The 23,595-nt window shown below is 44.9% G+C and overlaps 1 protein-coding gene across 1 annotated transcript in view; it reads left to right on the forward strand.

Moving 5' to 3' along the window:
* zfpm2a (zinc finger protein, FOG family member 2a) overlaps positions 1 to 23,595 on the forward strand; it is an 89,811-nt gene that overhangs the window by 46,445 nt on the left and 19,771 nt on the right. Inside the window, exons 4-5 of the mRNA XM_062465139.1 lie at positions 5,050 to 5,168; positions 21,116 to 21,227. Of these exons, the coding sequence (XP_062321123.1) occupies positions 5,050 to 5,168; positions 21,116 to 21,227 (231 nt within the window). The remainder of the gene's footprint in view (positions 1 to 5,049; positions 5,169 to 21,115; positions 21,228 to 23,595) is intronic.

Consider the following 23,595-nt stretch of genomic DNA (forward strand, 5'->3'; position numbering starts at 1 on the left):
GTAGTCTTGTGACAGTTTGGAAAATAATTGTGTTTTAACTCTGTGTGTGACCATTATCAATAAACAAATAACAGTTATATCCAGTAGATGTCTCTCAAATTTCAAATACATTCAAACCAATCAAATCCTGTGAAGGATAGTGTTGTCCTCTAGATGTTATTGGAGATTTTTTGATATCTTTGTGGGAGGACAATCATTCTTTAAGTTTTTTCCGACTTCACTTTACATACCATCAGTAGACATGGCTGCACTTGTCCAAGATGGATGCTTCTCTGATGCTTGTCAGTGTGCCTGCCTGCTAAACTTCAGCACGCCTTTGATCAAACCCAGCGTCTGACAGCCTGACTCCGTGATAGCACACAAGCACAGTATTTGTGTCAATAATTCCTGTTTACAGTCACTCTCGCTGTTCCTGTTTACTGTTTGTCCAGCATCAATCATTAGCTTTCAACACCGCCAAGCAAATAAATCCGTACTGTAGGAAAATCTCTACTGTAACTTCGCATGAAATCAAATAACTTTTATACAAAGGGTTGGATTTGTGGTGTGTTTTAGCCTGAGGGTCCCCCCAAAGCCCTCTGGAATAGAATGCCCGGGCTAGAAGCCCCCTAATCCCCTTCGGCCAGTTTGACTCCACCCCCCCCACCCCACCCCCCCCCACCCCAGCTGTCCACTGTCTGAAAACAAGGATGAACCAGAGGGCAGCCCCCCCAAACCCCCTTCTCAGCAGTGTGCATGTGGTTGCCTGGAAACTTGCTCTGCAGAAAGCGTCAACTTTCTCCCGCTGTTCAAAGGGGGGCGGGGGGCGGGCAGGGGAAGGGAGGGGGGGCGCCAGCAGAGGGCTCTCGTCTGGGAGAGGAGGAGAGAGGGAAAGGGGGAAAAGGTCCTTCAGTGTTTTAAAACAAGTGTCTCGCCCAGAGATAATAGTGTGGCGGTGGGTTATAAATGAGGCATTTTGTTCACTTGGGCCTGATAATGGCGGTTTGGGGGGAAGGGGAGGAAAGTTCATCGCTCTCTTATCAAGGCGCTGTGACATTTCTCCTTCAGCTGTAAAATTTCATATCACATATCTCCTTTAAAGATGTAGCACCTTTTGTTGAACCGATACAGAACATTCCATTTCACCCCTATATGCCTCACTCTCACCATATATTAATAAATGTCCCTTTTGGCGGCTTGTGTAACCTGCTCTTACCAGTAGCGAGGGGTTCAGCTCGGAGATTTATCTATGAATTGCCACACATGGGCTGTTGACCTCTGAACTGCAATTACTTACAACAGTTGATCTATTTTGTTATAGTTCTCAGACTTTTTGGGGGGGATCCACCACGGTTAAGTCATCTTTGAATTAAAAACTACAGTTGTGCTGGTTATGTATGACAGTCTGTTTGTGTGGATCTACATGTTATTTCAGAAGTTAGATTCATCCTCAGTAAACCTGGCATTACTGTTCTTCTACAGAGGTCAGTGGATCATCTTTGACCATTAGCAGATTCGTCACATAATAAAAATCATCACTACGTAAAAATCTAATTCCAGATGTATATTACACAGCAACATTTGCAATCAAATACATCTGCACATGGTGACAGATCATCACCATTCCAGAAATACACCAATCAGGGGTTGTTTATACATAGACATGTGTGAATTATAATTATTACATTATTATTCATGACTTTTCATTTATGTTTCATCTGAAAACGGCCACCTTTTTGTGGACTGCAAGCAGTGATTGTCAGCAGAAACCAATGGCCCTCCTCTTTAATTGTAACTGTAGGTAGGGCTGAGACAACGCTGTCATTGTTAATCTAACAGATTTTAAAAAGGAGGGCAGGGTATGATTTGGGATGTGGGGGGCGGAGGGGTAAGGGGTAAGGGGGGTCTGCCGGTGCCACCAACACTAACCATCTCTTCTTTAAATCACCCCAAGATGGCTCCCTGCCAGAGAGAGGCGCTTATTAGTATTCAGTCGTACGCCAGTGAAGGGAGAGATGAGTCCGCAGAGCCATAGAAAACAAACAGATGCCAGCATGGAGCATCTTGGGTGCTATCTGAAGAGGATCTCTCCACACAAAGGGACATTCATTGGTCTGCCAAGTATCTGTGGAGAGCAGGAACAGACCCTAGAGTCTAGCGACAGATGATGATCTTATCGAGGGACGGGGGTGGGGTGGGGTGGGCGAGGAGAGGAGAGGGGGAGGAGGGTCTTTAGTCACATCATCAGGTCCCTCTTGCCAAGACTCTGGCATTTCAGTATGATGAGCGACGTTGAGAAGAACAGGGACTATGTTTGTTAATTACTCTTGCGTCTCATTGTAACTTTCCTTTCCAAGACAGATCCTGCTTATTACTTGGCACTATGGGGTTAAATACCCAGTATTTCATTCTGTAATTGTGTGACTAAGACAGATTCATTAATTTATTATTTAGATCAAGGAAGGGCAAAAGATTGATAGCACTTACTGTCAGCTCCAGTAGGATGACTTTAAAATACTGATTAGTAATACTGACAGCTCAATAAGATGACAATTAGGAAAAGTGAATTTCAGCATACATTTTTTTGTGTTTGTTTGCGTCATAATGTATCCATCTTCATCAAGTGCATTAAATGTACTTGTCTAAATGCCTGAAACGTAAAAAAGCTTATTTTTGAAAGCTTATTATTTTTCCGACAAAGTCTTCCACTGGTATCTGCAACAGATGTGGCGAGCCAGCTGGGAGCCAAGGTCCTCAGGCAACATTTGGTACAGGACACAAACAACTGGCACCCAAACCCCTTAGATCACAAACCTCCAGGAGTCATCCCCCCTCTCAGCCCCCCTCTCCCTCACGCACTTACATACCCCTGCTCAATCCACCCCCCCATCTCAAACTAACCCCGCTAAAAACAGGAGCGCAGATCTCCTCCGCTGGGGATGAGTCTAGCAGCGAGTCAAGCAGGGCTAAACAGGAACATGCATCCAAAGGCTGCCTGTCTTATCAGAGGACAAACAGAATGCATCAAGCGGTGGCTGTGGCTCTCCGTGAGCTCTCCTCTGATGACGACCAGCTGTGCTCCAATGTTTAATTATTTCCCCCTAATGAGCTTAGCCACCTTCCCTTACACCGGCAGGGACGCCGTGTGCTGCAGACGATATGGGAAGGAGGGGTGGGGATGGGATGGGGGGGGGGGGTGTGCGGGGGATAGGGGGGGGGGGGATAGGGGGGGGGCACTCACTCAGTTCCCTCAAAAGAGTAAAGTTTAGACCGTCTGCCTGTTGTCTGTCTGACTGATTTAGCATTTGCACACGAAAAAAGATTACATGAAGTCATCCCGTTTATGTGACATTCAGATCCCCGCTGTGCAGCTGCACATCTAAAATAAATATGTTTTGTGCCAACCCCATAAAGGGCCAAACAAGTTCAAAGAAGTGAAGTCAGACTGCCCTTGTCAGTGTGACCTGTGCTGCTACAACAGTGATCAGCCGTGATTAGGCCAGGATCACCCAGGTTGGTATTTAGGTAACAGTGATGTAGCCAATCACCTCGCTCTGTTTATGCATGAGGAGAACCACATAAGAGCATTTACATACCCGCCGATTGACACAATGGCGTGCCGCAGATACAAGGCTGATATCTGCAGAGTGGAGCTGAATAGCTTGTTATATCAGAGGAGCTCTGTAAAGTTCAGTCATCATCGTTTCTCTCCATTCAGGCCCCCAGGGCCTTTTCATAACCCCTCTGCCTGCACAGGTTGAAGGCAACAGCAGACGTGTGTTTACCCATGTGCAGCTTTGCTGAACACTGTGTGCTGAACAGAAACACAGTGTATATGAATGAATGTATTCCCGTTTCAAAGGACCACACCACTGAAATCCTTTACATCAATCCACCATGTATCTCATGAACAAATCTTATTATTATTTACTGGTACTTTTACTCCCCCCCCAAAAGAAAGTTGATATGAAAATTACATGTAAATGAGCTCTAAACGTCATGATCAAAATTGTGCGGGGGTTAAAGTGGGGTTAGAGTTAAGTTAGGGTCACAAAACTAACAGAGAGAAGATTCAGCATAGCAGCCTGCCTTCAATAAAAGGATGATGAGTTATTGTGGGTGAAGGAGTCCTGGTGGTTTGGCATGGTTGGAGAGTGTCTTCCCACTGAAGATAGAGCAGATTGCACTTGAGGTCCGAGGGTTTAGAATCCTCCAGAGCCTGAGATCCTTCTTGAACCAGGCCACTCAGTGTTGTCAAGGCGACCGGCCGGAAATGTGCACTTGAAGAGCTGTATGACCCCCCCACCCCCCTCGCCTACCCCCGTCCTCCAACCACAAAACCACGGCCAACCAGCGGTCTGTTATCATAACTATTTGGTTAATCACTGTCCCAAAAAGTACACTGAATCTAAGAGATAAGATAGTAGGGGGTGTTTGCTGGGGAGGGTTGGAGGGTGTAGCTGTGCTAACAGGGGTATCCGGTTACACAGCTAATTAACTGGTCTGCACAACACTAACAAGGAGAGGGGTGTGTGTGTGTGTGTGTGTGTGTGTGGGGGGGGGGTCTTCCTGGAACAACAGAAATAGTCCTGCTTCTGCCAGCCATAAGGCCTGCAATGCTTCCATCTGATTATCACAACACCAGACCTCACAGGGAAGGTTAGCATGCTGAGTTCCTGGAGAACCGCTTTAAACAGATAACGGATGGCTAATGTGCTTATTCCTTATAATATTTCAGACCTAACCTGTCGTGTATTATTATTATTTGACGGATTCACAATAGCCCCAATGACTGCAAATCTATATTCAAGATGTGTGAATGTAACTACAGGGGATTTAACCAGTGTTTTCCAATTGTGAATCCGGTCCAACTGTTTAGCATTAGACCAAAAGGACATGCATACAACAAGGACAGTTTGTCTTAAAAGTGTCATCTTGGCTTACCTCATCCTATTAATTGTCTTAAATGGCCTGCTTTGAATGAACTGATTTAAAATCATTGTATGACTCATCAGTTACCGGAAATAAAACAAACAAAATGGCTGACTTTGAGGATGTTGTGTGTTTCAGGAGAGCTGGACGCATTCCTGAAGGAGGGAGAGCGACGCATCCACAGCCGGCAGCAGCTCCCTGTCGGAACCACGTGGGGGCCGTTTGACGGAAAGATCGAGATGAGTCCTGATGGCATGGTAGGTTCTGTTTGGGTCTTCTCCTTTTTCTTTTTCAATGCAGTCTTTGGATCTGTCTGCCATTTTGCACAACTGATTCCTTTTACTGAGCTAACATCACAAATATAATCTCTGCCCACGTTCAACAAACTAATTTGAATTCACAGTAAGATCATTTTCATGTTGGGATCGAAGTTTGGAGTTTATGGACAAGAAAGTTAGTACTGTGTATCTTAGTTAGAGATCTCAGACAAGATTACTTGAAAGTTTAGAGGTTGCAGCTCATTCTAATATATGGCAACATGTCCCTCATGACAGTCTTGTGGACCTATAAACCTTGACTGGCTGACTGACAAACAGGCCCCAACAGCAGAGCTTTGAAATGAATCCAAGTTTACAATTTAAATCCGTTAAAACCCTCTTTTTCATTTTTTTTCAACATAGCATTTTAATTGGTGGATTTTGAATTTTGTCCAGAACCAAAATAAAAGGAATTACCATTACTATTTGATGCTGTTCTAAACCCAAATTTACAGTTGTCAGTTAGCTAGCCTCTCCTTCCCAGCAATCCTCGTTTAGTTCCTTTTTCGCAGCTGAAGCTGTGTTGACCTGGTGCTCTGGTGACGAGAGGAGTCCTCTAGGGGTTGGCATTTCATTTTGCATTTGGATTAATTAAGAAATGCTTATTAAAAATTTTAACCAATCTCACAGTCATCCTGTTAAGAAACATACGGAAAAGTCCACCAGGATTTTTGACTCGGAGGCCCCGTTCTGCCGGATTTCTTTAACTCATAACTTTATTAAATCATTCTCTGAACAGTTTTTGACTGTTTTCTAAGCTCCCCTTGTGGTTTTGAAGTCATCAATGGCTTTAAATAACTTGCTCCGTCTCACAGCCATGAAATATGGAGTCCTTCTCCCGGCAAAGCCAGTTATCCTTGGCAGAGAAAGTGATTCCAAGCAGTAACACCTCAAGTCAACTATGCGGTGTGTGACATACAAATACAACTTTCTGCCATCCCTGATTGACTTTCAAAGACAGATAGGGAAGGCAATGTCCACCTAACCCTCAGAAGAAACACTTTATTGCGTAGTTTCAGTTGTGCACCGTCAATATGTTCCCTTTGTTGGAAAGTTAAGTTCAGCTGACTAACCGCTAAACTAACTAGGTTCTCAACTGATCGCACATGCTCAATAAGCTCCTGGCAAGTGTTGGCAGTGCTTAACTAACAGCCCCTCGGTGGATTCCAATCCTCCCTCACAGATCCTCCTATCTCTGGTTTGTAGGGAGCCAGGTGCTGGTCTTCACCTGTAATGGTCTGTGGAGGGGGGGGGGGGTGGAGAATATGCCAAGTCTACTGCAATTAAAGGGAAAGGAAAAGCTCTGGCATATTGCCTTTAAGGATCTCTTGTGTGTCTATTCTCAGGGGTGTACTTTCAATGCTTCAGCGCTTGCCCTGCTCTCTCTTAAGTCTCCTCTCTCAAATGGGGTACTGCCTGTTAGCCGCTTCCCACAATACCTCATTAAAGCCTGGGTCAGCTTGACTGGCATATTTTTGTATTATTGAGGTATCTTGAAGGGTTTTAATATGAATGTGTTTCACGTTCGACAGGCGCCGAGCCAGAGAGCTAGCATCTATCAATGTCTCTGGTTTCAACAAGGGAGACCATGTCTTTGTTTTAGAAAACCATTTTTATATGACGCCTTTGGTGATTTAGCAATTCTTTTGTATGATACAGGCCCATTGGCAAGATCTCTAACTAGGTGTCCTATCTTGAGTTATTTCTAGTGGGAGCGGATGGGGATTTTTCCGCTTGTTTCCACCCATGTATGTTTAATGATCGAAACAAGCTGGGGTGTCTCACCTGGAGATAGAGCTCCTGTAGATGTAGAACACTGAGCGGTCTGAGGGGGGAAGACGGCAACAAAGTTCATCTTCAAGAAAACCGTCACTTTTTCTAGTTCATTAATTCCAAAGTGTGACGCGAAACAGAGATAAAACAGGGCAGTTGAGAGGCCAGTGAAGTAGAGAACGAGGCTGGACTTGGTGCGTGTCAGGTCAACGAGTATCCCTAAAGAAGGCCAGCAGGCAGTGTGAAGCATTTCAGGTAGAAATAAACCCGGATTTCTTCACAGGTCTCTACCTCACCCAAGAGGCGCTCTCCATCATTCTTATGAAGTATCACCTCCAGAGACTATTGAATCTCTCTTTTCCTGTCATATTTGGAAGCGATTGAGGGGAATGAAGCGCCCCGTGGCAGCCAGGTGTAGTGTGTGGTGTTCTTGCCACCTCCCGTCACCTGTCTAATACTCGCTGCAGACCTGCCTGCGTGATATCAATATGGCTTCCCTGAGAAAGAGAGGGTTTATCCTCAGACTGGAATGAGATCAAGGTTTCTTGTCTGCCTGCTGCATACACAAGTCTATCTCAAACTGTATGAAGAACCATCTTATGTTGTCCCTATTGATGAGCCATTTGAAAACCATTTTTTATAAAAATACAAATAAACACAGGGTGCCTGCAATATTCACAAAGGATCCTCTCCAGGAACAGCGCAGGAACTCATTTGTAACTCTCTTTCCTTGCGGTGCTCGGGAGTGAGTGTGTAGAGACGTGTGGGTGAGTGGTGTTGAGGCAGGCCCCCAGGGGGGGAGCCAGGCTGGAGAGCTGGACAGCAGGCCAGGGAGGGCTTGTCTCTGAGGGTCTGCTCCTCCTGCTGCTGTGGGTCTCCGTGGCTGGGTCCATGATGGAGAGGAGACTGGGAGAAGAACAACGAGTGGAGCGTTACAGATGTCCAGGCTGCCTGAGACAGGGAGAGAGACAGAAGGGGGGGGGGGGGGGAGGGGGAGAGAAAAGCGACTTGGTGAGCTAGAAAAGAGCGAGAGAGCGGGAGAGAAAGTGAGGGGAGAAGAGAGAGATGCTGTGGAGGGAGAGAGGGGAGCAGAAAAAATCGAGTGGGAAAGGCATGACAGGGAATCTGGGCATCTGCTGGACAGAGATAGGGTCGCATCTCAGGCGTTTATCAAAGAGGAGAGCAGATTTCACAGCCGATGTGCTGAGCGTGGCGGCCGCAGGGCACTGGGTGCGGGTGGGGAGCTACTGGACTGCGGTTACAGTTAACGCACTGGTCTGTTCACGCACTCCAGACCAGGCCAGACAAAAAGCAACACCAGTCGTAGATGAGCTACGAGTTACTTGTGTTTTAGAGATAATATAATAAAGATGATATTGTGTGATGTTATTGACCTTCGTGAGCATATTTTTACTGAGAGTTCGGTAGGGCTGAATACAAGCTCACGGTCACGTTCATCAAATGCTCTGGACCACGGAGCTCTGAGGGACAGGCTAGGGACTAAAAACAACATCACGGCTGAGGGGGTGTGTACGCGTGTGCATGTGAGGAAAAGACTGAATGCGAGGAAGAGAGACAGAGAGGAGGTGGGCAGAGAACCACAGAGCGGGAGAAAGAGAGCGAGAGAGAGAGAGAGAGAGACCCATGCTGTGTGCCTTCGTCAGTACCCCGACTGTTCCACCCACACTTTTCTCCTTCCTGACTGATGGAGCTGCCACAAAGTAGCGTCATCCCTCACCCCTCTCTCCCCCCTCCCCCTTCCCCCTCGCCTCTCCTCCCCCGCCATTCCTCACTCGTCTCCCTGATCAATCAGACCATTAGAGTCCAATTACAGCCCGGCCCCAGCGCAGGTGAGCGACGAGCGCTCTCAGCCCGCCACCGCCAGGCCGCCCCCCGCGCACGCCGCCTCGCTCTCCAAATTAACGAAAATTAATAGTGACACTCAGACATAAATGTCTGCAATCGGGGCTAAATTGCCAGACTGGGTCAAAGCTATTGAGTAGCAGGTGTCTTGAACGTGGTAATTATGTGAGCTGGACTGGACCAGGGAGAGTGTGAGAGGCCCAGGGCTCGTCTGCAGAGCATAACCTGCAAACCTGGTGCCCATCTTGGGTATTAATAATTGATTTGGAGGCAAGCTATTAATGAGCCACAGATTACATGGTTGTGTAGTAAACGTCCTTAGACGAGGACACTTTGGAGAGCTGTCTCCTGTTCTGTTTGAGGCTCAGCTGATTGTTAATAGAGTGCATAGTGTACTGCTACAGCCAGGACGAGATTCCCAGGGATTTGTGCTTTCGGCCAGGTCCTTACCTACCTGCTCTCGGACACACGGGATCCTACCATTCCATGTGTGACAATTTAACATGGAGATCTAAAGCAAAGCCTGTTCATAGATAATCTGATGGGTTATGAAGGTATTCTATAATCTAATGGACTGTGTTCCACTGTCTGTGCCGCAGGAAACAGGTGAAGTTCCATCGATATGAGTCTCCGTTTACATCACAGGGATGTGGAGTAAGGAGCTGACTTTGAAGAGTGATTATTTGTATTGTCAGGAAATTTGTTTGCACAATGACATCTACTCTTTCTTCCCATATGGTCTGTTGTATACAATAGTGTATTCAGTCTGCTATGGTGTGTTTATATGCAGACAGGATGTGGAGGCTAAGAAACAGCTGTCAGAAGACTCATTTCCTGTTAGGCACTAGCAAGACAAACACTGTGTCATGTTCAATTTATAATTTAGTATTGTTTTATATGTTAGCTACAGGAATATTGAATGTGCAAATCGGAAGCCACCAAAAAATGGTGGAGTCTGCCACAGTGACTTTTATCATCTTGGATAATATATGTGTTCTTTTAGGAAGAACCTCTTGTGGTCTGTGAGCAGAGAGTGTTACCAAGTGGAGAGAACTGACAAGATACTGTCCTAATTTTTTGCCTGAGAGAGAGAAAGGTAGAAGCTGTCAAAAACAGTTTTTTATTGAGTAATTCGGTACAAGGTTAGGAATATGGGGCCTGGGCACCGAAAAAAGCCCCACAAATTATTCAACCCATCACTCAAGCAACGTATCTCCTCCCTCTGCCCACCCTCTTTTCCCAATATGTTTATTGTTAGCTACCCCTCCTAAACTTTAACAAGTGGTGGCAGGATTTTTCCGCGCGAAATTATATTTTTCTTCTTGTCACTGCTTCATTAATCAAGGGGAGGCATTCTGAAAAATGTTTTGTTTTGGAGGCTGCAATCTATTTCGTGTGTGTGTGTGTGTGTTGTTGTTAATCTGCGCCTGTGGCAGGTTTCCCCTCAGAAACGGAGCTCTAAGCAGCGGTATCGCGGGCCTATTGTTGTAGCCTCTGTCATAGCAAGGAGAGGCTGATGCAGGCCTGGGCTCGGCTGATAAGGGAAAGAGGATTCAACATGGCTGGAAAGGAGAATCAGTGGGACTTGAGAGTGGAGTACGGATGGGGCAAACGCTCTCGCACACACACACACACACACACACATGCTCAAACACACACAGGCTCTTGCACGCAGTCACACATGAGTGTACACACACATGCACAAATCATCATCATCATCATCATCACGACACTGGCACATGCCCAGGCAATTATTTACAGTAACATCCAATTACATATGCAAGAAGACACCGCAGGATAGGACCACTATGGGGCTGGCAAGGGGGTTGCCACAGAAACGGCACACAAGCAAATAAACCAAAAAACAGAAGTTATATTTGTTCGATTTATATAAAAATTTTGATTTAAAGGTTGACTATCCTTTTTAATCTCAAAGTGACACCATGTTGTAAGAAGCATGAAAAGCCCCGCATTATCAGGACTAACAGGATTTACATTTCTGTGTTGGACACACAAATCATTTTGGCAGCAAGAATGTGGCTTCGTCTAATGAAATAATGGGCCCAAATTTTAGGCGGAGAACCAATTTGTGATTGCATGCATCAATTATTTCTTGGGCTTACACCAATATCAAGACCTTGTCTGATGGGTAATATGGTGATTATCTGGCTTACTTGCTGTCTTTTTGATGTCATCCATAAAGATACAGACAATATCAATAATGTGTGTGTGTGTGTGTGTATGAAGGACCATGCCATCACATTGATCAGGGTGGGAGAACTCGTGTTTCAATAATGTCAGTCTATTCTCATTTGTCTCTCAATTACGTGACCATATATAGTCAGACGGAGATGTATCTGTGTTAGGTGGGGTGGAGTTGGCATGGGTGGAGGGGGGGTGTTTTACGGGGGGGGGGGATAACTGTGTGGTTCTTTTCCTAAAGTTTCCTTCCTGTGGTTCCGTAGCTAGAACCCCTACGGTACCCATGGCACACTGTGTGTGAGGTTCTCCAAGGGTCTGTCTCTGCGCTTTCCTGGCCCCTGCTGATTTCCTCTGTGGGATGTGAGATAATACATGGTTGACTTGATCTACAAGTGAACCTGACATTTCCCTGTCCTTACATCACAGCACAACTCCCTAACAGATATGGCAGGTGTGCCGATAAGCAGAGCAGAATTCACTGACTGGCTTTGTGTTTGCTGCTGCTGCGACTGCAGAGTTTACTCAATCATGCCAAAGATACGGCAAAGGTAGCATTATACTAGTGTTAATAGTGTAATATACAGGAGAATCACTGCTTCTTTGTTTTAGATGTATCTGAGGAATAATTTGCGGGCTGTTATTTTTGGATTGCAAATAGATCAAATATATTGTGTAATAATAATATGATAACACCTAATAATATACAGCTGTAAATGTGTGTGTTTTCTATCATAAATTGACTTTCTCATAGAAAGTAGTAAAAAGAATAGATGTCTTAATAAAGAAAAGGCTTTTATCTTCCTCGGTTTCCCCCAGACTAAGTCCTCCATGGTGAGAGAGGAAAGACAGGAGAGTACAGGGGAGGTCAGCCTTGTTTCAGTTTCCTGGAACGCTGCTCATGTCTCTTTAATAAGCTGTTCTATCCTCAGCGCTGTCCTCCCAGCAGCAGAGCGCTTGTTACAGGGCCACAGCACTTCCAGCCGGGGTCAAACAGACCAATCAAATACAATTATTATCAAAGAAGATTTTTCTGAGATGTGTAATTCCCATCAGACTTTTTACATAAAAAAAAAAAGCGAAGTACAATGTTTTGGCACCGTCTGCGATAAGTGTTTGTGCCAGATCTGGAGGGCCTTGTGAGTGCAAGGGGCCGAGCAGAACTAGGGGCCAGGGAGAGGGTGTTCTCTCCAGGGAATGTATTAGGTCCTGGGCGGCTGGTGCTCCTGCCTCTGGTGGTGGGGTTGGGGTGGCTGGGGGGGATGGGGGGCGTGCCGGTGCTTCAGGCCCCCAGGGTGTCCGCTGTCAACCAGAGTCCCAGAAGAGACAGGATTACACATGTCTGAGGGATATAGTCTGGATTAAAACACACTTTCACCTCTGAGAGGTGCAGAAGGCAGCATATGGTTTTCGTTTCAGTCCCGAATAAATTAAAGCTAGGCCTAATACTGGGAATAAACACCATGGGCTTATTTTATTTTTACCAGAGCAGATCATGCCTTTTTCTGAGTGACCCACTATCGGCCCAAATCTGAAATGTTTATAAATGTCAGAGCGTGTTTATACCTGATATAGACCGGCCTTTACGTTGATTACGTTGAGCTCAGATTCAGATAAACTGGTAACCAAGCAGTGAGATTTCACCCCTAGCGAAGTACTTGAAAGCAGTTCTGTTGCTTCTGTAGTAGAGCTTGAGCACAAAGCTATGATAGCAAACTAAAACCTTATTCACATCATGGACGGGTATGTTTTGTTTTTTTTACTACAAATATGCAGTGTGCCATGCCAAATCAATGGAAATGACTGCATACCATGGAAATATTCAACGCAATCTCAGGAGGAGAAGAAGGGGGGGTAAGAAAGCGAGTGAGAGGAAGTTGAGTGGTGCCAGCTGCCTGACCATCTGTCACTGTCTTAGCCGTACTTCAGATATGTTGAAACAACTTCCCTGAGAAGTGCTGAAGATAATCCCTGATTGTTTCCATATCCCGCTCCTAGGTAGGTAGCACTGCACTTTTTTGCGGCGTCAGTTTTGTTTATGGTATTTGGTAAGATGTTTTTGGTTTTACAAGCAGGCAGGCCGTTTTCATCTAGATGTTTCGAGGACCTCTGAAAGCATATGGACGTTTTTTGTTCTTACTGTATCTTCGTTTAAAAGAAGTTCTTCCAAGTTGTGTGTTTTGTTCCCAGTCTTAGAGCCAGCTACACTTTCTGTTGAATGCCAGACAAGAAAGCCTCAGAATGTGTGTAGCCCCAGGGTCTTAGCCCCTGTCCCATTCCATACATTATTTAGAGTCTAGTGGCACGTCTTTCCTCTCACAGACCTGGCCTGGGTGGATAGCTGGGCTGTGCTTCTCTCTTTCTTCTTGGCTGCTCTGGCTGGTGAGCTCAGGCGGTTGCTTGCTTCAGTTCCTCCAGAGCACTGAGGAGGACACCCACCCCACAGGGAGGCAAGTCCCTGCTGCCAGGCCCTGATAAGTCCCACCCGGTCCCAGCTTCAACCTCCGTCTCCCAGACCCGAGTCTCACACCCCAGTCTCAGTCGAAGCTCCAGTCCTCCAGCCTCACCAGGTCTAGCCCCAGCCCCAGCCTCTTCCTGGTCTGCTTGGCTTCATGCCCTCTAAAGCCCAGAGAGAAAGCCTTGTCAAATGACTCCAGATGGATGAGCAGCAGCAGCAGAGGGGGGGGGGGGGTTGGAATGAAAGTATTCCATGAAAAATGGCGATTAGGTCTGCTATCGTGTCAGGGCTTGGAGATAAAGAAGCCTGATAGGCTGGGCAGGAAGAGAGGAGGCCTGGACAGTGTCCACCCCCCTCTTTGGTGGTCCAACACCACATTAGGTTGTGTGTATGAGGCTGTCAAAGCAGGAATATTATACCACAGGGTCGTCAGTAGACTAATTGGGTAACAAAGACCATTCCCAGCCCTGGAAACCCATCTCCTAACAGCCCGTGTGCTGAAGCTCTGATAAGGAAGTTCACGTCTAATGCATTTAGCAGAGGGGCAAGTTCACCGGCTTTATCTTATTTACTTACCTCGGTGTAAATATTGTCGGTCTTTAAAGTGGATTTATTAAGACCTCATTTCTCTGAAGTGCACATCAGGATCAAACTATCGAACGCGGCGTCATGTGATCACGATCAGAAAATATGCAAATGGGTGAAGCCTGCATCACTTTGTTCATCGTTACTGTAGTTTGAGAGCAGACGTCATCTTTGTTTTCCCCCGCAATCGCTTCTTCTTTGTTACTGTTTTTGTGTGTTTAGATTTCGGTTCATGACACCTCAGGTTTTTACAAAACAAAATGACGTTCCATTATGAATCCTTTCCTGTAACGTAATGCTAGAAACATGCTGGTGGAATGCATCCTCAAAGTACTGGCTTTGCGGAGCAGAAAGAAGAGTTCAAAAGAATGTATTAAAGTTCAATACCTAAAGGGTGGGCTGAGGTTTATCTCCAGGCAGAGCTTTATTCAAACATCTCGCCTCACATTGTCCTTATTTACTCCAAAGAGGAGGGGATATTTGTGACTTTTTATTGGTTGACAGACTATGGCTTTCTCCATCCTCTTTGATGAAAGCCCTCCCACATGTTTGTGCTGAGTGTATGTGTCTTGGCCACCTGTCCCATGGTCCGACCCCTAGGCTGTAGTAATACCCATACAGGTGAACATCGCTGGCTGCAGGCTTTCCTTTATGTCTTCACCTCCCTCCCGTCGCTCCAGGACTCAATCCCAACTCACATGCAGAAAGATCAAACATGTCGCTCCCAATTGAATTCAAATGGGAAATTCAAATGATTCAAACTGGAGGAACTGAGGCATGAGATGTTGCTGCTCTGACCGTAGCAGAGCACAAAAGAGACCTCCGTGTGTGTGTGTGTGTGTGTGTGTGTGCTATACCTCCCAGTCATTATTAAACAGTGAAACATGCATTACAAATTCGACTTTTCTCTTCTTCTGAACTTCAAATAGTGTACATAGTGATGCATAATATTACTCACCTGCAGCACACATGTAATAATGTTGGATCTCAAAATGAAATGTTTGTGTCAGCTAAATAGGTTGGTGAACATCAGGACAGTTGTTAGAGGAGAGTTGAGCTTGTCTGGAGGGCAGGCAGGGCTTACACTAAACTGGATGGCGTTGTAGTTGGAGCACCTCACGGTGCCTGGAGACCTGGAAGAGCAGGATGATTGGAACTACCTGGGTCCCTTTCCCTCGTTTTCTGTCCCTTTTTTCTGTCTTTTTCCTCCCTCAGTCTGTCCTCCCTTCCTCCATGAATGGAAATGAGCATGGGCTGTAAATGTTAGATATTTTTTTGAAATTAATATTATTATTTTAATTGTTTTAATCAGTGGTCATTTAAGGACATTTTTTGTTAGGTACGGTTCATGAGCAAGGCAGACAAGGAACATTTAATAATTATTCCTAGTGTACAATCGTTTTCAGTCTTTTGGTGAAAAAACTGTAAAATATCAAAACAAATGATTATTCACAGTTGATGTCAATAATATACTATACCTTGCATATCTATGAACTTGTGTCAATTCCAATGGATTCAAGTAACCAATAGTCAGTGTGGGAACTTTGATGCTTAAAGCACAGTCAGCAGGATAAAAGGTCATTTAAATGAGAAAATATTTATTTACCCCCAGTGCTGCCATGATAGCGACCAAATAAAGGCACATGTGCACATTGATGGGCGTCCCTTTAAAGATTCCTGGAACAGCACTGACTCTCAATTTAATCGATTTAAAAAACGAAAAGTCAATTTAACAAAGTTGAAAAGAAAAAGATGGGGTCGGGGGGAGTGGGGGGGAGCATTCTCTTGCACTCAAGCAGCAAACTAGCTGCCGCACAGAGAGAGAGAGAGAGCAGGGAGAGATTTCTGCCGAATTATCTCCCACCTCACATTTGCTCTTAGGCAAGCAGTTTAAAAGCCAAGCGATTGAGCCAGTGATCCAATTTGAAATGCAGAAATGATTAGAGCAGCTTGCCTCATTTCATATCGAAATTCTCTGATTTATGACAGGGCACCAGCCAAGAACCAACTCCAAGGGGAATTAGTGCGCAATTTCTGCATATTTCTGTTATTTAGACTCTCAATAGCAGATGCTATGGCTTGGGAAAAAAAGGCACCAGTTTGAAAGTATCGTTTCATTCCGGCAGATGTAACCACTGCCATTTATTTTAAAAAAGAGAGAGAGAATGACATAAAAAGCGGACCTCAGAAATTGAAGTATTCTGCTGTTTAGATGAGATGGTGACGGAAAATGTTTTTTAGCTTACAAATGAAATTCAACACAAGTAAACATAGACAGAATACAACACAGCCCTCTGTGCATGCAGAGAAACAGGGAGACTGAGAGAGGTTCTGACCATTTTATTAAACAAAAAGACCCTTGCAACCAATCTGTCCTCGAGGCTAAGAAAATATTAATACAGAGGATGATAACGAGGGCTGGAGGAAAATCTGCCTTAATGAAATTTCCAGTTGACCACATGCAATTTGTTTCATCATAGCGAGCAACTAATTGCAATGGACGTTATCAAGGTATGTGTGGGTGTGGGTGCGTGTGTGTGCTGTCTGCTGTAAACAGTCTGACAAAAAAGGTGCAAATCCTTTATCCTCGCCTCCATGTTAGTAACATACAGGACACATAAACTTGACTTAAGCATCCATAAGCTTTAGACAGAAATGGACATGACACCTGGAAGCGACCAGTAGCATGTAGGTACAGTATTAGTGCTGGGTCAAGCATTGTGTCTGGGAGAGAGCAAAGAGAGTACAGCTGAGACAGATGTTCAGTTATTATGAAGGACATTTACTGACTGAAGTCATCATTATTATGGAGGATTTTTCTGCCAGAGAAAAGGAAAACAGTAACTGAAAGTGATGTTCACAGAGCTATTTTTATTTATTAATTGGAATCTTAAATGCGTCTCTGAACAAAGCACACAACCCCTCACAGTACAGACCTCTAAATTCGTGTTTTTATTTAGATATTGCAGGAAGGAGATGCGCTGTCGTCAGTAAAAAATCCAAATATAAAGTCATTGAATTCCTTAAGATATTCAGACTTAAACTGGGTTTGATCTCTCAGTTGTCTAAATCCGGCAGCTGTGGGATCAGAGCCACAGCAGCACAGCCGGTAGTGACCTTGATAGGAGCAAGAGGAGGAGGAGGAGGGAGGAGGAGGAGAGAAAGATGAGGAGAGAATCATTCCCACCAAGGCTCCTATCGATTTCACCTGCCCTGACCGTGAAACGGGTTAAGAGTAGCCAGTGGTGGTGAAATGGTCATCTGTGATATCATTAGCTAGTTGTTTACACAGGAAGCCGGGGAGTTATGGGAGGCTGAGTGTCACAAGCCACTTTCTTCCTCACCTCCTTCAGCCCATCAGAGGATCATGGTATCAAGGAGGGATTAGAAGCGACTTGGGATTTGTGTGATTGGTTAATTTATTGCGGTGATGGCAGGTCTTTCATCTATGGCAACATTTAATCAGCCCAGTCACAGAGGCTATTACAGGTTAGCTCCTTTCTGGAGTCGGTCCGGCGCTGCCATCAGCTCTATCACAATTCCCCTGAAATTTCCAAATTATCTGGAACAGGCTTTAGCTCCTCAGTAATAAAAATTAGAACAGATTCCTGATAGAAGCTTTCGCTCGTGCAGGGCCAATTATAAATAGCACAGCCCTGCCTCGGAGAAAGGAGGAGAGGAAGAAAAAAAAAAAACTCTGAGAGATGTGCACGGAACTTATCGTTGAGCCCCCTGCTCTGCTCTGATCCAAATCCGTTCGGCTGAAAATTTATATTAGATGTTATCACAGAGGCCTAAGTCTAGAAAAATCAATGAAGGTTATCTTTTATGTTGCAGCAACTTGTGGAAATATTGATTTTCATTTTATAGCGAATTTGGAGCATCAGTTTGTAATCACTTCCCGGCTGACTACAGTGTTTTGCTCGCAGTATCTCTTGCACGCTGAACGGTACCACGGCCCAGAAAGAAGGAAGAAAAAAAAGGGTGAGGGTATTGAAGCCAGCGGAGTGCAGGGAGGAGGTGGATAAATAACAACACGCCACAGAAAAAGGGAAAGAAAGGGAGGATGTTTTCTTGGTGTTCAAGGGCTCAACGACAAGTAGCTGTGTTGTTTTTGTCTGTCGTTTTATTTCCTCCACAGTTGTTTGTATTTGTAACGTTCAAGTACAAATATAGTTTTATCAAAGATTTACTAAGTAGTTTGAGGATCCTTAAAATGGGCAACAATAGCTACATTTCTGTGAAAAAGAGTTACGATGAATTACTTAATTTCTGTCTTAATTTTTTTTATTTTACAGTTTAAAGACTAGTTGGTAAGACTTCATATTAACAGTAGTTTTCATAGGATTTGTCTGAATGGGTTTTGGTATTTCATTGGTGATAAAAAATAATGTTGATGTTTGTCATAGCCAATAGGTGTCAGTGTGTTTGCAAGCTTGAATATCACACATTAATCAGGAAGTGTAGACAAGAAGGAAGTATGTCATATTTGCATGATGTGATTGGCCACTAGAAAAAAAAAGTTCGTTTTTATTAGCCACTTTGTCACAGATCCTCCCTCGCTCCTGAGAAATCATCATTTTCTTCCTGTCACTCCGCATTTCTCTGCCTGTTTTTTACTGGATGGCAATATTTACATATACAGCTAAGATTCTCCTCCCATTTGTGACATCATCATGTGTCAGAGCCCTTCACACATCCTCTGGGTCTCTTTGTCTGGATACCCTCACATCCCTCACAGACTCAAGCTGAACATACCACGCTGAAGTGTTCTTCATAATGGCACGCCTACATTTATGCTCGTCTCATGTAATGATAATAATAATACAACTCGAATATGTGATTCTTGAATAATAAATAATTCTGTTTACTTCATGCAACTGCAGTTTATTTGATACATGAAATACACATTTGTGGAGCTAGCAATAATTTACGATACCTGATATTAATACCTTAAACAAACAACTAATTCCTGTAAATAAACAGAAAGTACCCCTTTTCAATTAAATCAGTTTGCAAAACATGATACTAATGAACTAAAATATCTATATAAGGTTTGATTTCCAACACTGAGGCCAATGCTTGTGTGTGGTTCTCTTCTGCTGGGTATGTTAAGAATGGCTGGGACATCATGAATTCCCAGGGGCTCTGAGAGACTGGGGAGAGAGAGAGGCCTCTCTCCCTCTCTCCACTGAAGACAAGACGGCTCGCGTCTGCACATCTGAGAAAGGGTTAATCCGATTCTCATTTCAGATAGTTGTCGTAGCAACAATCTGACAGTCTCCTCTTTGCTCTTTTGACAGGAGTGTACGATTTTCAGGTTAGCTCAGATATAAGACTTCTTTGTGAGGCTAATTTCGGAAGCAAAATAGAGGACTGAAATTATGACTTAAATGATGAAGGTCTTCGCTCTGCCATGCCTGGATAAGACAACTGTAGAAGAGCTAAAAAAAATAATAATCTAAAACAGTTTTGACTGTTTCAAGACAGTTTGCTAATGCATAAAACTGTATTTACAAACAGTCTTTAGTATGCATTTTTTTATGTTTCTGTTGGCATTCGTGTCCTTTCGGTTCTGTGGCAGAGTGGATGTGATATCCTGGGTTTGTTTATTCTAAAAAACAACAAGCTCTCTAGTGTCTGCCATATCTTGGAAATAGAGAAAAAGAGTCTGTGTGTGTGTGTATATGTGTTGGTGTGTGTGTGTATATGTGTTGGTGTGTGTGTGTGTGTGTATACGTGTTGGTGTGTGTGTGTGTGTGTGTGTGTGTGCACCCATCAGCACAGCACTGCTGTGCTGATGGCTGTATGAACCCACTATATCTGTGCCAAGGCAGACCTTTAACATTCTCATGTGACATTTGTATTTATTATTGAAGGTTGTTGCCTTCCCAAACATATAACTACAATGCCCATACAGTACTGCAGTTTTGTGTCCAGAGATAAATGGGCAACAGTGTCTACTAGCAAGCTGTGGTGGAGGGAGTCAAATGAATGAAGTGAGGATATTACACCCCAACCCATTTTCTGAGAGCTAAACTATTCCTGTAGTTTTCTAATGAAGAAAGGCCCAGGGGTTAAAAAGTAATGGTCTTGAAATACAAGCATTTTGCCTGATAGTTATAGGCTACAGTACCAGGCCATCTCTTGCAGATTGTGGCTGTTTCTCCTGTACAAAAAGCTGTGAAGATGCACTCTCTTTCATTACCCTCTTTGCAAAAAAAATATGCCATTTGAAAATAGAATAGAATAGAATATATGAAAATATATTGAACAGCTGCTACAATCTCAGTGACCCTCACTTTCCATGTGTGAGTGTGTTCAGGATAGGGGCCAAGGTCTATCTCTCCTGTTTTTCGGTTTCATAGAAATAACTTAAAGCGCAACGTTTGACCCCGCGCGAAGAAGAAAAATGACGTTACACACTCGGAATAATTTGCCGGCGTATTATAAACCGTAACCTCAATCGGCCTTTGAAATGGATACTGATTCTTAAAATTCTTCCCTGGCTGTTTCAGGAAATAGTGAGATCTTGCAGATAGTGAGGCACAATGTGCCCAAAGTTCACTCTGGAACACTCGCCTCCTTCTCTCTGAAAGTCATCTGCATTCTTTTTGTAATTCCCAGACACCCGAGATCGTCACAATCTAGGAGATCTGATACTGTATCTCAGGGTTCAATCCTGAATGATAATTCCTTCATTCTGATGAAAGCCAGGGACAAGATGTTCTATTCTGTATGCCACACGGTTCCTGCACACGCACAAACGCGCACCCCCCCCCCCCCACACACACACACACACACACACACCCCAACACATCTGAATCGAACCCTCCCAATGTCATTAAAAGGTAAACTAACAGTTTAACAAAAAAAATGGCCTTGTTTGTCTTTCAGCTGAGACACAAACATGCCGAAAAAAGCGTAAACTTGATGCGGTGGTTATTAATGTTTCTTTAATCACCCAAAAGAAGCAGATGATTAGTGTGTGTTATCTGTGCCCGTCCAGAGGACGAAAGGCCCAGTCCCGGTGGTGCTGAGTGCCGGCCCCAGGTGGCTGCTGGATGTGACTTGGCAAGGAGCGGAAGACAACAAGAACAACTGTGTGGTGTACAGCAAAGGTAAGAGTGGGCTCCTCCCTTATCTCTCCTCCTGCACCAGCACCACCACGGCTGAGACACTGACAATCCCCACACCACACACTCCTGTCTGCCCGTCTCTGCCTCGGTGTTTCTCGCCCGCACACACACAGCAACGCGCGCGCCCTCTCTCTCTTTCTCTCTCTTTCTCTCTCTCTCTCTCTCTCTCTCTCTCTCTCTCTCTCTCTCTTTCTCTCTCTCTCTCTCTCTCTCTTTCTCTCTCTCTCTCTCTCTCTCTCTCTCTCTCTCGCTCTCTCTCTCTCTCTCTCTCTCTCTCTCTCTCTCTCTTCTGTCAAATGTTTCTCGCTCTCTTTCTCTCCCCTCCCTCCGTCCCTCCCTCGTGCTTCTTCTTTGCTGTCTTTTTCTCCCTCCCTCTCTCTCTCCCTCCCTCCCTCTCACTGTCATCTGTTTGTTACAGTCTCTCTCTCTCCCTCTCACACACACACACACATACTCTCTATCTCACATGCAGTAATTTACATCACTGAAACTCTATTCAGAAGCACACTCGACATGCCGGGGCTATTTATCTTTGTTTATGTTGGCTATTTATCACAAGGGATTCTGTGACCTTCACATCACACAAACTCCAACCAATCACAGTTTTGAAGACGCGTAGTATAGAAACGGCTAATTTGTTTGCGTACACAGTCAGAGTGTTCATTAAGAAAGCTCGACATGCGGGTATCCTGTATTGTTCATACATCCGAGAGTCTGAAGTCCCAGATTGGATGTGCGATGCAGGGATCGCCACGACAGACAGCGGCTGTGACACGGCGCAGTCTAAGACTTCATGAAAGACCGGGGCTTCCTCCACCGCACTGTAATTGGGGCTTGACAGGGTGCAACCGGAGACACACAGCCAATAATAAATAAGTCAATAAAGATGCGCCTTCTTTTCTAAAGGTTGAGAGAAGCGCCTCTGTTTATCCGTTTTTCAAAACGATTACCCCGTGACTACGTTCGTCGCTGCTGTTTCTCTTCCCCTCAAAGTGAATAAAAGTGGCAGAACTGGGATTTGCTAGTCAGGATTTTCAGTCTTCCAATTCTCATCTGCTAATCACTAGACTGTACTGGGGAGTTATCCTCTTAGCCGGCTACTTAACTTTGTGCTCTTTATCACCAAATCATTAAAGTTTTGATAAGCTGTTAAAGAAGATTACTCACTTCCTTAAAATCGCCTAATCTTTTTTTGCTGGAGGAACTGACTAAGAAACAAAAAAGGGGTAATAACTGGATTTTCAACCGTTTCGTGAAATTGCGTGATGATTTTTCCCTCTCTTCTTGTTCTTTGTGTAATTGTGCAGTGGATATCTAGAAGACACAGCCACTCTGCCCCCCATACTTAGCATACATCTGTACCACCATCATCACCTCGTCACCACATCCTGCTGTCCTGTTCCTTGTTTATGAGCTGTAGTGTGACCTAAATTAGTTTAATGGAACTGATTCCCAGACCACCCCCAGTGAGATTCTGTGTCATTGTGTTAGAACAGGGCAGCTTATTCCTCCTACCAGAAATGAAGGCCTGCCAGGAGATACTAGATCTTAATACTGGATTTAAAGAATACATTGAGATCCTGCAAAGCGGTGTGTAGACTAAACTAGACTGGACTGAATTGAAGACCAAACCAGGCTGGTCTGGTTTGGTCTGGTCTGCATGTAGACGGGGCCATGCTGAGGCTGAGGCTTGGACAGAGGCTGGGTCTGAGGCTGGTCTGGCCTACCGTGCCATGTCTGTCTGTGAAGTCGACCCAGACCCCACTGTTCTCTGCATGAGGCCGACCCATAGAGGCAGGGGGCCTCTAATGTTGACATCCCCCGGCCTCCGCCTGTCTGTCTGTTTGTTGTTGTTGTTGCTGTCGTTGTGTGTGGAGTACGTATGGCCACCCGTGAACATCTCTGTACGTATATCCTACCCTCTGGGTGGACTTGGCAGATGGCCAACCTCCCAATCAACTTGGCTGTGTTCTGCAACGGGCTCACGCGATGGTTACTGGGGCAGCTTGGAGCGTCTCCAACGTCAACGTATCGAGGGCGTGTGCGTACGACGTCGAGGAGGAGCGGGCGTTCTCGAACTGGCGATGTGTTTGAGCTACAGCGGCCTGCTTCCATCCGGCTTCCCGCGCCACTTTCACTGGTGGTCGCCTGTCATTGAATGTCCGTGTACTCGGTGTGGCACGGGTAATGTTGTAAGTTCACCATTTTTCCCAACTGTCGTTCTTCAGGGAGAGGAAAATAAGTAGGAGAAAAGAGGTGGAAATAGACAAATGATTCCTTAGAGAGATGTTCCTGTCGGGTGTCATGTATAATACATGCAGTGGGGGGGTGTCCGGGGGGGGCCATAACA

This window comes from Osmerus eperlanus, chromosome 7 (assembly GCF_963692335.1).
Source record: "Osmerus eperlanus chromosome 7, fOsmEpe2.1, whole genome shotgun sequence".
Taxonomy (NCBI): Eukaryota; Metazoa; Chordata; class Actinopteri; order Osmeriformes; family Osmeridae; genus Osmerus; species Osmerus eperlanus.